The 15,072-nt window shown below is 40.8% G+C and overlaps 1 protein-coding gene across 1 annotated transcript in view; it reads left to right on the top strand.

The window, feature by feature from the left end:
• Window positions 1-15,072, top strand: part of l(2)gl (LLGL domain-containing protein l(2)gl) — a 443,338-nt gene that overhangs the window by 424,437 nt on the left and 3,829 nt on the right. Inside the window, 1 exon segment of the mRNA XM_080274241.1 lies at window positions 3,225-3,233. Coding sequence (XP_080130367.1) covers window positions 3,225-3,233 — 9 coding nt within the window.

Here is a 15,072-nt window from a genome sequence, read left to right as displayed (position 1 = left end):
CACTCACTCAATGTAGTGCTGCTCTTGGGTGTCTGCCCTGTCCTCTCCTCCATCCTTGTTTCCTTCCATATTCTTCTGTCTTTTTTTTCCTTCATTCTTTCCTCTCCCTTCTGCCTGTGGGTGACTCTACACTGAGTGACAAGCCAAATGGTTTCCTGTACACCAGGAAACCATTTACTATGCTGGGTGGTAACCATATAACCAAATTTTGGCACCTGGTGGTTTAGTGGGTAATTATTGTGCTCCAGTCGGATTGAACCGGTGAAGGTTTATATCCAAGGGGTGATTGGGGCTTATTGCTCATGTAATGCCACTCAGGGATGAGTGAGGCTGGTCACTCTCATCTTAAATGTCAGGACCAACTGCCTAGCGCCGGGCTTCTACGCTTCTCATGGGGCAACATAAGATTGGATGATGGATGGATGGATTATTATTACTGTATTATTATTCCGACCCCAGAATCTCAAAATGATTCCAGGAGAACCAGGGGCTGCAGAAGGAATCTGAAGGGCCCAGGTTGTGTGTCCTGGCATAGGTCGTTGCTGATAGAAAAAAAAAAAAATCCAAATCCTTTAAGTGCAGTGCCAGAAAGAGTCATATCAGTATTATGAGTGAATGAGATAAGGTGGTCATGTCTACTGGATATTTCAGCGGGACCTGAGCAAGTAATCTGAAAGTGAAACTTGGTGTACCAGTTCCTAAGAGTTTATTTTGTTTTATTTAAAATACACAACCCTCGGCTATCGCGGGTTCCGCTATAGCGTATCTCGCTATCACGCCTATTTAAAAAACTACCCAAATACCTTTATCATGCACTAAATGCCTCCTATCGTGCACCGCAAATGTTTGAAAATTTCAAAAAGGCCAGGCTCCAGTGCTCTGGCCAGCCAACAAAAGCTTCACTCTGTGATTGGTCATGTGACGTCAGCGCCAGCTGTGCGCTGATTGGTCGCCCGACCGAGTCTCCTGCCCGCCAAACCATTGAAGTGCACGCTCTCAGACCGTGAACAGTGAGAGCGAGAACAATAACCTTTTTTATATGACCATGGCCTACGTACTCCCTCCCCGTCCCCCTACCATCACCCAATATAATGCTGTGGCACCTGGCAGGGAAATAAAAAAGAGGAAGAACTTACGTTATGCCATAAACTGGAAATGTGAAACTTATAGAGAATGGTGAAACCAAGCGAAGTGTGGGGAAGAAACAACATCAATGAATCAACTGTGAGGGGTATTTATAAGAATCGTGATCACATCATAAAACATGCTCAATTTGAGACTATTATATATTAATATGTGGGACAAAAAAGGTATCTTAGGGGTAAATATTGAGGTCATGGCACCAATTAGAATTATTACCATAAGTTCTTCAATTCGGCTGTCACGGTTTCAGCTTTAGCGCAGCCATAGCGGGACCAATTGGGAGTGATAGCCAAGGGTTGAGTGTACACTCAGACCTTGAGTACCGCGGGCAATAGGGACTGGGCAAGGACCGTGGTACCCAAATCCGCGTCACTCAGACAATATGTGTATAATGGTACAATGTGTTCTGGCGACTTTTCATAACTCACTTTTACCCCTTGTTACAACCTAACCCCATGTAAATTACCCCCACTTGCCCCTATCATCAGGTAAAACAATGAGATATGACTATTGTAATTTAAAAAACCAATGGTATTAAAAACGGCATTAACAAAAACAGAAGTTGGGCTGGATACCCTTTAATTGATACGTAGCTCCACGGTATTTTCTTCCCGCTCCTCAACCCCGATGTTGCTGTCAAAGTTTCGCCTTATATCATGTGGCCTTCAGGAGAGACCGTAGGCCATATGGTTAGACAAAAATTTATGGGTTTGACGGTTTTAGGGGACAAAACAGAATGAAAATTTGTGCTAACCAGAAAAAATTACATTTATCCTTATGTTCTCGTGAGTTTGCATTCCATTTCCCATTCTTTGTTTGATATTGCACTTCCCAACACATTTCAGACAGACTAAGCATATAGCTAAACTGCTCAGTCAGTCCGAAATGTGTTGGGAAAAGCAATATCGAACAAAGAATGTGAAATGGAATGCTAACTCACAAGAACACATGGATGAGAGTACTTTTTTTTTTTTTTTTGGTTTGCAAACATTTTTGTTCCATTTCGTCCCCTAAAACTGCCAGACCCATAAATTTTAGTCTAACCATACGGCCTAACGTCTCTCCCGAAGGCCACATGATATGAAAAGGCGAAACTTTGACAACATTATCGGTGGGGGATGAGTGCCGGGAAGCTACGTATCAACATAAGGGTACCCAACCCGACATGCTATTTCTAATATCACTGGTGCTCTTAATTACAATGATTATATCTCACTGTTTTATCTGATGGTGCGTATAAGTGAGGGTAATTCACGTGGGGTGAGGTGGTAAGGAGGAGTAAAAATGAGAATTTCTCTGACGCTCCACATAATGCCCTATAGGCCTAAGCTTCTCAGTCAGCTTCAGGACAAATATAAACTTTCAGTGCTACAAGGTTCGCATCACTTCCTTCGCACGATCTTTATCTTCTCCTGGTCCTTTCAAATCGTTATGATGGTGCTATCATGTACTCCACACTTTTTTGCCATTTCGTTAAACGTACGCTTTACTTAAAGCAGTAGAATGACCCTACCAATTCAATTCATATTCCTTCAGTTTGTTTTCGGTGTTTTTCTGACTATTTTCAGGGTGATAAATTACAACTTCCTGCAGAAAAACATCCCACTTTTTATCATCACGTTCCTTAAGCCGTACCTATGATTGTCTTGACATACTGAAAGGTGGTTTTCGTCTCCCAATTTCCCAACTGGATGCTAGGTTAGATTAGGTTAAATCATTAGGTATAGTTAGGCTAGGTTAGGTCAATTGTAGTTAAACTCTTAGGACAGGCCCTTTCGCTCTAACCCTGACGAGTCAAACAAGTTGACATTGTGGAACACATTTAAAAACAACGGGGAAACATATTTAGCATGAAATGTTTATTTACCTCCCGTAAGTAATCTGAAAAATATAAGACTATCAAGAAGAGAGAAGAATGTGGAACTGAACGCTAACTTGTGAGAACATGGATGGAAGTAATTTTTTTTCTGGTTAGCAAACATTTTCGTGAGAACATGGATGGAAGTAATTTTTTTTTCTGGTTAGCAAACATTTTCGTTCAGTTTCGTCCCCTAAAACTGCGAAACCCATATGACTGTGAGGTAAAGTCAGTGAGATGCGAGAAAGGACTTTGTAGCCGTATGCTCAGTCAGTCCGAAACGTGTTGGGAAGCACGAATTCGAACGAAAATGTGGAGCTGAACACTAACTTACAAGAACACATGGATGAAAGAATTTTTTTTAAATTAGGAAACATTTTTGTTTCTAAAACTCTGAAACCCATTATGAGTGTGGGGTAGAATTAGGTGAGGTGCGAGAAAGGACTAATAACCGTATGCTCAGTTAGTTGAAAATGTGTTGGGAAGCACTAATTCGAACGAAGAATGTAGAACTGAACGCTAATTTACAAAAACACATGGATAAAAGAGTAACTTTTTATCTAATTAGCAAACATTTTCATTCCATTTCATCCCTTAAAACTGCAAAACCCATTATGAGTGGGTATGAACTAGGTGAGGCATGAGAAAGGACTGATAACCATATGCCCATTTGGTCCAGAATGTATTGGGAAGCATGAAATCAAACGAAGAATGTGGAACTGAACCCTATCTCACAAGAAGACATGGATTTTTTTGTTCTTGATTAGCATACATTTTCGTTCCATTTTGTCCCCTGAAATGTGTATTCATCTCACCACCGGAACCCTCGGCCAGGAACGATGCTCGCCAAGTCGTTTCAAAACTAACCATAGGTTTTTCTCGAAAATACGCTCAGTGTGTTTCCCAGGCAAATTTTTCTCAATCTGACACCTAACCTATCCCAGTAGGACTGCTTGGCTTAGGTGGCTGGGTGTGGTATTGAGATAAATACCCATACAGAATGGAACTATGTGCCCAGGAAAGGTACCCAGAGTTTAGAGGGTGACGTCATCCCGTGCAACTTTCAAATTTAGTCGCCAGGCCAGCTGACTTCCCACGTGAGCTTGAGTTTTACTGTGTTGACATGGCTTGCCTCATTATGTTGACCGCGTTAGAAGACAAACGTGTTACTCAACCAGGTGTTACTCAAGGATTGAGTGTACTGCAAATCTCCCCAATGGGGTCAAGGTCATTTTAAGAAACAGTAGGTGGACACTAGTGACTGTCCACAGGACATTTTCTTTTCTTTTTTTTTTTTCTTTTTTTATGTAAGGAAGAAGAAATCAAAGGCTAGGGGACTGCAAATTGCTTCCTCCAAGCAAGAACAAAAACAAGATAACTGCGAGCCAAATTCAAGATCCATTCATATTGAGATTCCTGGACACCTGGACACACTGCGTTTGAAAGACTGGAGATCATAGGCAATAGGAAAAACAAACAGAAGGAGACAGTTCCAGAGTTGACCTGTTGCATACATGAAGGACTGGGAGTAACAGTTAACTCTTGCAGTTGGACAGAAAAGGGATGAGAGTTTGTTGTTAGATGGGTGCTACATGCCCACCATAGTGGTGGAGGGCTGCAAGCAGACAGTTCAGAGAAGCAATTACAGAGTTTAGTTAGTCACCACCTACTACTTTGGTGGGGACTATTGTTTTTGCTGGTATTATCATTATTATTCTTGCCTAAGAATCTCGCAACAATTTCAGGAGAACCTAAGACTGCCCAAGGAATCTGAAGGACCCAGATGTCCTGGCGTGGGCCATTGATGATAGGAACAAAATCCAGATCTCCTCGATGGGGTCAGGGTCATTGTGAGAAACAGTAGCAGACACATGCATTCTTCGACACTTTTGTCAGATCCCTCGTTGATGTTCCGCAGGAAGTTACCTTAGGGTCTTTAGATTTTGTTTATATTACAGGACTCGTACCATAACACATGGCGAAGCTTCCTTATTGTGGCTACACAATAAAAGCACATGACTAATTATTATTATTATTCTGGCCTCAGGGTCTCCTGACGATTCCAGGAGAACCGGAGACTGTGCAAGGAGTCTGAAAGGCCCAGGTTAGGTGTCTTGGCATGGACCACTGTTGATAGAAAAAAAAAAATCCAAATCTCTCCATTGAGATCAAGGTCACTAAGAAACAGTAGGTGGAAACTAGTGACTGTCCATAGGACAGTTACAGAGTTATTATAATTATTATGGTTATTATTATTATTATTATTATTATTATTATTATCATTATCATTATTATTATTATTATTATCATTGTCATTATTATTATCATTATTACAGTAATCTCTCAGTTACCTTGCATAATTCAGCCAGCCCCCATGCTGAACAGTGCAAAATGCTAGATGTTGCATCGGTACTCACAATCAACTACAGTGCTCCCCTAACATCCAGGAGGGTTAAGTAACAGAGACACCTACTTGTTAAAAATCCGTGGATATCTGTTGCCCCCCCCTAAAAACAGCCCTGGACCCCCCTTAACCCTTTGGCTGCGGTGGGTGTGATGGCAACGTACTGACTGTGCTCATTGCGGAGAAATAGGAAAAAAATTGTGTTTTCAGCTGTGTTTTAAACCACTTATCGTTAATCTTGAGAGCTAAATTTTTGTCAGACAAATGTCAGTCTTTCTACTATCGTTTGCAACAAACTGCATGTCTGTAGGCACTCCAAGCACAGAGAACGATTTGAGAGATACAGGGTGTGTTTTATGACACAAGAAATAGCCCAGGGAGGTGGAAATTTCCACCAAACCACAAGATTTTTTCCATGCAAAAAAAGGTTACGGCCACATTACCTCATCACAGTAATTGCAATAACAATAAAAATAAAACGCTTCTAGCCAGTCTCCTATGATTTTGTTATGAGATTCCAGTGTTTACGTTAGACCAGCGTAACGATGTTAGGAAAATCATTACAAACTTTATGAATGACTTTTATTACCATCCATCCATCATCCAATCCTATGTTGCCCCATGAGGAGCATAGGAGTCCGGGGTTAGGCAAGTTATAAAAATAAGTGGTAATAAAGTGTATTCATATAATGTCATGAGTCATTTCATGGCATAGCTGCACAATTTGCAACCACAAAAATGTTCAATAACTAATGCGCTTAGCATAATGACTTCTCTGATTATCTCAAAATCACTTGTATTTTATCATAGTAATTCACAATATAATATATAATAACACTTTCAGCCACTCTTATATGATTTCAGTGCGATTTGGGTGAGTATTGCTTCGTATTATTTACCAGAGAGAGGGGGGTGGTTAGGGCAGCAAACCGGTTTAGACCAGCTCATCTAGGGGGATGAGAGAGAGAGAGAGAGAGGAGGAGGGGAGGACAGCGAACTGGTTTAGACCAGCTCATCGAGGGTACATGGAAGAAAGAAATACTTCCAGCCAGCCCTTCCTAACTTTTCCCCTGATGAATTAATGGCATTAATAAATGAAGTGGCCAAAAGGAAGAGTGTTATATTTGATTCACTGGATAATGCCATTACTAAAACAGCCATGAACTGTGCCTGGGATAATGTTACATTTGCAGTGAACAGTGTCAGCAGAGTTCAATGAGAATAAAATGCTTTAGTGAATCCGGCCCTGGTACTGTATCCACCTGCGGATATTTAAAACTGTTTATGTTATGTCCACGCACGGATATTTAAAACCATGTACTGTATGTTAAAAACGCAGATGTTAAGGGATGACTGTATTCATTCAGCTTTGAGCCGGATAATGTGTCACAACCCTTAGCTATCCCTGTCTACCGTCTGTCCTAAAAACTTTCCATCAATATTACCCATGGGTAAAAGATTAAAATCAAGCATAAAATACAACACAGTACAGTATTGATGCAGTACATACAGTATAGTAATACAGTACATAATATAATCATAAACATACTGTACTCACCTAGTGTTGGCGTTGATGGAGGGTAGAGTAGTACACTGCAGTACAGTGCACTCAATCCCATGTGGTCTAGTGGCGAATGGCTCCCACGAAGATTACTCCAGCTCCTCCACTTCAGCCCCCCTCAGGCACGAGGAGCCACAGGCTAATTCACAGCACTAGGGAGTAGCCATCATTTGGGTCACAAGTGCACAGTGCACGGATACTTCCCCACTATACGTTGTCCACAGGAGAGGCTGAGAGTGTGATGATATTCTTGGCACGTCGGATGGGCCACTCCTGCAACACATTGTGATTGGTTGGCATGTTGTGCAGTCTGCCCATGTGCCGATTGGGTCCCATATCTGAGCCGAATGATGCACATCACTGCTGAAAAATGCTTAGTACCGCTGATTGCTTCCTGTTTCTAAGCCAGATACAGTATTGCATAATTTCACCAGATATTGTTTTATTAAAAGAGCTGAGCAAACAGCACCAGATATTACGATGACTGATGATTGAGAGATCATAAAGCCCTCCAGATATTCTGATGAACAAAATTGAGAGATTACTATGTGTGTGTGTGTGTGTGTGTGTGTGTGTGTGTGTGTGTGTGTGTGTGTGTGTGTGTGTGTGTGTGTGTATATACAGTATATATATAGGCATACCCCGGTTTAGCGATGCGATTGGTTAAGTAAAAACCTATCGCTAGGCAGGGCATCATATCTCAGGGTAGATATAACATGTAAAGTATAGGGATGAGTTTTTGAGCCTTGGGTGCCCCCCCCCCCAACTAAGTCCTAAACCCATCCAGATGAGTCCAAAAACAAGTTTCGAGGTAACCTAGACCCCCAAATAGTTTTAAAACAAGCTAAACTAAGCCTAAAAGCAGTTTATAACTCACCTAAACCAAAAATAAAATCTGAAGATCATCAAATATAAGACTGGAAAAAATCAAACTTAGTAAACTGTACCCCAAAATGTCAATGTTCACCCCACCTGTGATTAAAACACATTAATCTAAGTCAAAAAACAGTTTATAAATCAAACTAATAACAAAATTAAAGTCTAAAATATCAAAATTGGTAAGAAAAATAAACCTATCGTTAAACCGGGGTTTGGCCATCGTTAGGCGGGGTAGGATGGTATTTCTACCCCTATCACTAATCTGGGGTATCTCATATAGGGGTATGATATATTGGGGTCTGCCTGTACATATATATCTCTCATCTCATCTCATCAGCCGTTGGTGTGTCCACTGAAGGACCAGCCTATCCCGACCGAAGTGGGGACAATACAGCCAATGTATCTCTACCAAGTGGCTTTGGCTGTCTAGCAGAGATTGTATGCAGGGTGAGAAGTTCTTGTAAGTGTAATTGTAGTGTTGGAGTAGCTTTGATGTGTGTGTAGTCTGTGAACCAAGTGTAATCGGCCCGCGCAAGCCGACTGGGTGCAAGCATACTTTATAGTATGTGACACAGGTTCAACCACATCACCCCTTGTGTCCGCCAATGCAGTTCGTGTCCTGAAGAACGCTTCTAATGTTTATTACCCTGCCGGGGCGCGAACCCTCGTTCTACAGTGTACAAAAACACACACTTTACCACTGTACCACAGAGGCTTCATATAGATAGATAGATAGATGACAGATAGATAGGTATATATATATATATATATATATATATATATATATATATATATATATGTACATATATGTATATATATACACGTATATATATACAGTAAAAGTCCTATTATTCGGCATCTATGGGACCGGGATGATGCTGAGAAATTGGATTTGCCAAATAATAAAAAAACCTCCCCACTCGGTACCTTAAATATATTGGTGAACACTGTCTTCACCATTTATGGTATTACAACTGTGTTTGGAGACAGTACTGTGTACTGTACAATACTGCAATCAATACAGTACTGTGCCAGAATCTGAAATATTTATACAAGTATATAAATTAGTGAACATATACAAGTGTAATGACACAGTAGGCCTACAAGTCAGATAACACTTCCTGGATGGCCGAAATCTATCTATCTATCTATTCCCAGACGCCATAATCCCGTAAGGGGTGGTCATTTGACTTTGAGTTATTGGTTTTATGGGGAGGGGCACTAACCCTCCACCAACCCACTTGTTGACACGTAGGGAGCACGTATGGGTTGGTTATATGGTTACCACCCTGCGTTATGTGATACGGAATATTACCAGCTCAGTACATCATTTGTATTGGTGAACACTCATCACTACTTATATTATTACAAATATGTTTGGAGTGAGTACTGTATACCGTACTATTTCCAAACGCAAAATAAAATAGTCAGAAAATTACATAAAATAAAGTGGAGGAATATGAATTGCTGAGGTCTCTCTGATGAAAGTTAAACGTACATTTAGCACTCATTCTTTTGTTCGTTTTTTTGTTTACATGTGAAAGGGAGAGTATTGATGCAAACAGTAATGTATTCCATTAAGATGACCAGAGTCCCGCTTTTTGGACGTCCGTCCCGCTTTCTTAATTGTGACTAGAATGTCCCGCTTTTTGAGCAAATTATCTTAATTGTCCCGCTTTTAGAAACTTACTACTGCATTAGATATAACATGACCTTTTATGAAATTAGGATGAATTAGAAAAATTATGCATAATCCTAACCAAATGAAATACCGAATTACTAATATAAAATCTGTAATGCTCACTTGCTAGTAACTTTGGTCGGCCCATTCACTGTATTGTACGGTATGTTCGGAGTTCGTAGGAGACGTTAGTGTTTCATTAGCAGCCTCAGTCTGAGGTGTAGCGCAGCAACAGTTGCTGTCACATTAGTCAGTATCTGTCTATCTATATCTATCTATCTGTATCTGTCTGTCTGTCTGTCCATCTACCAATATAACCTATCTATCTATATAGACATGCACGCGCGTGTGCGTCCCTCTTTTTGCTCCAATAAATCTGGTCACCTTAATTCCATTAATCCCTTAATAACCTTCGGCATTGAACAACCCTTTACAGTAACAATGTCAGTGATGTTGAGTTAATGTGAGCTATGAAAAACTGTGAACAGTTATTGGAAGGGAACAAAGGTCACTGGTATGTTTACATGACTCTACGCTACGATTCCAAGCAGTCAGGCGGTCGGTTAATTTCAGATGTTTTCGCCCATTTGGCAAATGAACCGTAACTTTATCAATTCTCCCGTGAATCATAGCGAATCATAGCATGGGTTTAGGAAGCTAAATAACACATTGCTAGATGTGCCAGACGATTATCTTCACATCTTTAAGAAAATGGAAGAAATTTAATCCCTCTCTGCGTTCGTAGAGTAAGTTTCTTCCATTCTGAAATCAATTTATTTTTCTTAAAGATGAGAAGATAATCATCTGGCGTACCTAGCAATGTGTTATTTAGCTTCCTAAACCCATGCTATGATTCGCAATGAGTCACGGAAAATTTGATAAAGTTACGGTGCATTTACCAAATGAGCAAAAACATCTGAGATGAACCGACTGCCTCACTGCTTGGAATCGTAGCGTAGAGTCGTGTAAACATACCAGTGACCTTCGTTCCCTCCCCATAATTGTTCAGTTTTCTTTATAGCTCACACTAACTTGACATCACTGACATCGGTACTGTAAAGGGTTGTTCGGTCGGAGGTTATTAAGGGTTTAATGGGATATATTACCGTTTGCATCAATACTCTCTCTTTCACATATATACATAAAAACGAACAAAAGAATGAGCGCTAAATGTATGTTTAACTTTCATCAGAAAGACCTTAGCAATTCATATTCCTCCAGTTTATTTTATGTATTTTTCCGACTTTAGGTTAGGTTAGGTTTGGTTAAAGTGTTAGGTACAGTTAAACTCAGTTAGGTTAGGTTTAGTTAAACACTTAGGACAGTCCCTTCCACTATTATGCTGAGGAATCAAAATACAAGAGCTGTCACAGCCGTACAGCTAAAAACAACGGGGAAACTGATTTAACAAGCACCATTTATTTATGGGTAATGCATTACAGTATCAGTGGTTTATGGGCTACGCAATTACCAGTAAATGTTATTTTCAGGAAGGCGTCAAGAATGAGCGAATTTCAAGAATTAGCGAGGGGGCTTGGAAAGTAACCCTTGCTAATTTGGGGGGGGGGGGCGGTTACTGTACTGTATGATACTGTGCAATATTGTAATCAATACAGTACTATACCTGAATCTGAAAAAGTATAGAAATTAGTGAACATACAGAAGTGTAATGAAACATTAGGCCTACAAATCACAGATAACACTTCCTGGACTGTCGAGATGATTTCGGACATCTGCTGAACAATCAAAAGATTTTCGTTAATGGGACTATTCCTCAAAACTGCCGAAATGTCGAATCTACAGAATAATCAGCTGCCAAATAATAGGGCTTTTACTGTGTATATATATATATATATATATATATATATATATATATATATATGGACCCTCTGTGGTACGGTGGCATAGTGTACATTTTTATACACTGAAGAACAAGGGTTCGTGCCCCGCTGGGGTAATAAACTTTGGGAGTGTTCTTCTGGCCATGTACTGCATTGGCAGACATAAGGGGTGCTGTGGTTGATACCAGTGTCGCATACTATAAAGTATGCTTGCGCCCAGTCGGTTGCGCGGGCCGATTACACATGGTTCACAGACTACACACACATCCAAAGTCACTCCAAACACAATTACACTTACAAGGACTTCCCAACCTACATACAATCTCTACTAAACAGCCTAAGCCACTTAGTAGAGATACATTGGCTGTATCCTCCCCACTTCGGTTGGGATAGGCTGGTCCCGCAGTGGACACTCAAATGGCTGATGATATATATATATATATATATATAACGTATGGAAGTGAAGCTTAGACGTTGTTGGAAGGACACAAGTCAAGAGTGAGAGCAGTGGAAATGAGTTATTTAAGAAGAGCCTGTGGAGTCACATTAAGAGACAGGCTGACAAATGAGGATATAAAGGAGTGTTGTGGTGTGGATGTGATGTGATGGGAAGCATTAGGAGGAACACACTGAGGTGGTTTGGCCATGTGGAGAGGATGGAGGGTGAGAGACTGACAAGGAGAGTGTATGAGGGAGGTGGGAGAGGGAGGGGGAGGCAGAGGATGAGATGGAGGGATGGGGTGGAGAGGTATATGAGAGATGGGGGTGTGAGTTGGGAGCAGGGCAGTGAAATGGCAGGGATCAGGGCGACGTGGAGGCGATTTGTTTGTGGCCACCCCGTATGGGATTGAGGCATCTGGCAATAGATAGATAGATGGATATATATATATATATATATATATATATACCCCCTGCATATACATATATATTGTATATAATATATATATATATATATATATATATATATATATTCTATATATATATATATATATATATATATATATATATATATATATATATACACAGTATATATATATATATATATATATATATATATATAAAATATATACACAAACACACACACACACACATACACTGCAAGTGCTTGCATAACATGCGATCCTCTAGGGTGGAATTCACATAAAACTGGGGGTGCTATTTTATGTCCAAAAAATGTTACAACGTGGAAAAACTACACCCACCGCAGATTGACTTAGGGCCTACACACAGAATTGGTATCAGAGAGTTATCTTTCTTTGCTTTGTTTTTCCACCTCTACCAAGTGAATTTTTTGGGCAAGAAATAACTTGCAACTCCTCTGGTGTTGGCAGGAGGTGGTGAAACACTCAGCACGTCAGTGCTTGCCCAGAAGCAAGAACAGGAGTGTATGTTCCCGTTGCTCCGAGCTTGTACCTCCCCTTTTTTTTGTGTGCATTACTGTTTGCCCTGTTATTTTCCTAGAGTCGAGCTATCATGCCTGGAAGGTACTGCTCAAAGGATGAGAGAGTCCATATCATTACATGGAGGCAAGGTAATGTCTGTCATCACAATTTGTGAATGTGATAGACGCGCAAAGTCGACTGTCATGAAGATTCTTGCTGCAGCACTCAGCCTGCCACCTGATGTCGTACCAGAGCACAAGTATGGTGGTGGAAAGATGAGGACGACTTCACTTCTTAAGAGGGAAGTACTGTAATCATGAATCCTCGACAGGCAGCAGCAGAATTGAAGAGAGTTCATCCCTAGCTGTTACAAGACCGTCTCAATTCTAACTATCTAACACCTCTTGCAGAAGGAGCTGGGTTTGCCAAGCCATACCGCAGCCAAAAAAACACTTCTCACAGACTGCATGAAGAAGCAGCACATTCAGTTTGCCAAGAAGTATGCACACTGGACATTGAATGAGTGGAGAAAATTTATGTTTTCCAATGAAAGCACATTTCAAGTGTTCCTGGCATGTTCTGCCAAGATTTGTCGCTCAGGTTCCCATAGTCTATATGACCCTAATTACATGGTGCCGACTATTAAGCACCCGCAATCAGTAATGGTATGGGGGTGTTTCTCAGGTGAAATGGGAAGGGGAGGCCTCTACTTTCTTCGTAAGAACTTGATGATGAGTGGTGGCCGGTACATTCAGATTCTGAGAGATCATTTGTTAAACTTTTTTGCTATTCATGGGTGTGACCTTTTCATGCACAATTTGGCTCTGTCACAAGTCCAGAAAGGTGACAAAATGGCTTCAGGATAATCAGATTGAGGTCCTCGACTGGCCTGGCAACAGTCCGGATCTAAATCCGATAGAAGATTGCTGGGCAAAGATGAAGAAAATCATGGCAGAGAAGAAGACACCCAATCTGGACAACCTCAAGACTGAACTGACAAATGTTTGGTGCAAAGAAATGTCCTTAGATTACTTTAGAGATCTAAGTGATTCCATGAAAAAATGCATCCAACTGGTCCTGAGAAACAAGAGAAACATGATTTCATATTAATGAATTGCATTTCATGAAGAAACATTGTGATATACTGTACTATGATTTCTGTGTTTTTTAATACCTTGTGGAAGGAGGTCCTAAGCCAATTTGCGGTAGCTGTAGATGTAATTCAGTAGGAGGAAGCTCGTCATTTTTTACAGGACCCAAGTACCCAGTGACGATGGACATAACGCGGCCGGAGACCCCAATTTATGTTTCAAAGATATACTACATGGCCAGTGATAGAACGTGGCATGAGGCATTAAATTACGGTTGAAAATCACACAACGCGACGAGTGATTGACAGAGTGTGGATTGCATCAGCTATAAAAAGACATTAAACATCACGTGCAGTAAGCTGAGGCGGTGGGAGGTGCGGTTGAGGGCAAATGACAGCATGCAGACGGTGAACTATGGGGGGGGAGGCAGGGGGACAGGGAGAGAGGCAAGCAAGGGTGAAGGAGGGAGATAAGGGGGGTGAGGGAGACAAGTAGGGGTTTGGTAGGGTGGGGGGACAAGGAGAGAAACAAGAACTGCTACCCCCTCCCACCCCATCTCACTCAGTCACTCTTTACTCATTCCCCCACTCATTCTCTCTCTCTCACACACACACACACACACACACACACACACACACACACACACACACACACACACATACACACATACACACACACACAAGAAAGAAGAAAGAGAAGTTTTAAAATCATTGAAGGAACAAGTAAAGGAAAAAAATGATAAGAGGACAGAGGAAGAATGTAATACTTTTTTTGGAGAGTGATGGATATGAAAGTAAGGAAGTGGTATGTTAGAAGTGAAGGAAACTAAGGGGGATGGCTATGAAAGATCAGAAATTGAGGAAGTGGTACCGACGGAAAGAAGGAGAGAAGAGGGTATAAAAAACATCAAAAATAATTTCAAGGCGGTATATTCTAATGTTGATGGATTAATATCGGCAAGGCTTGAAATTAACGATTTCTTGGGAGAACATGAACCTGATGTCTTGTGCTTTGTAGAGACCAAATTAAGGGAAGATACTGATGTTCATTTGGGAGATGGTAAATACAAACTGTGGAGAAGAGACAGAAAAGAAAAAACGGGTGGAGGAGTGATGAAGGCAGTGAAGAACAACGTAAATGTAGATACCGTGGAAATGGGAGAAGGCAGCACTGAAGTGATATACCGTATATGAAATTAGAAACTGGAGAGAATTGCAAGAGAGATACGGCGT

This window comes from Coenobita brevimanus, chromosome 57, assembly GCF_032717465.1.
Source record: "Coenobita brevimanus isolate Jiangsu-jjx chromosome 57, ASM3271746v2, whole genome shotgun sequence".
In the NCBI taxonomy this organism is placed as follows: Eukaryota; Metazoa; Arthropoda; class Malacostraca; order Decapoda; family Coenobitidae; genus Coenobita; species Coenobita brevimanus.
Note: the sequence above shows the minus strand (reverse complement) of the source record. Positions and strands in the feature narration are given on the sequence as shown.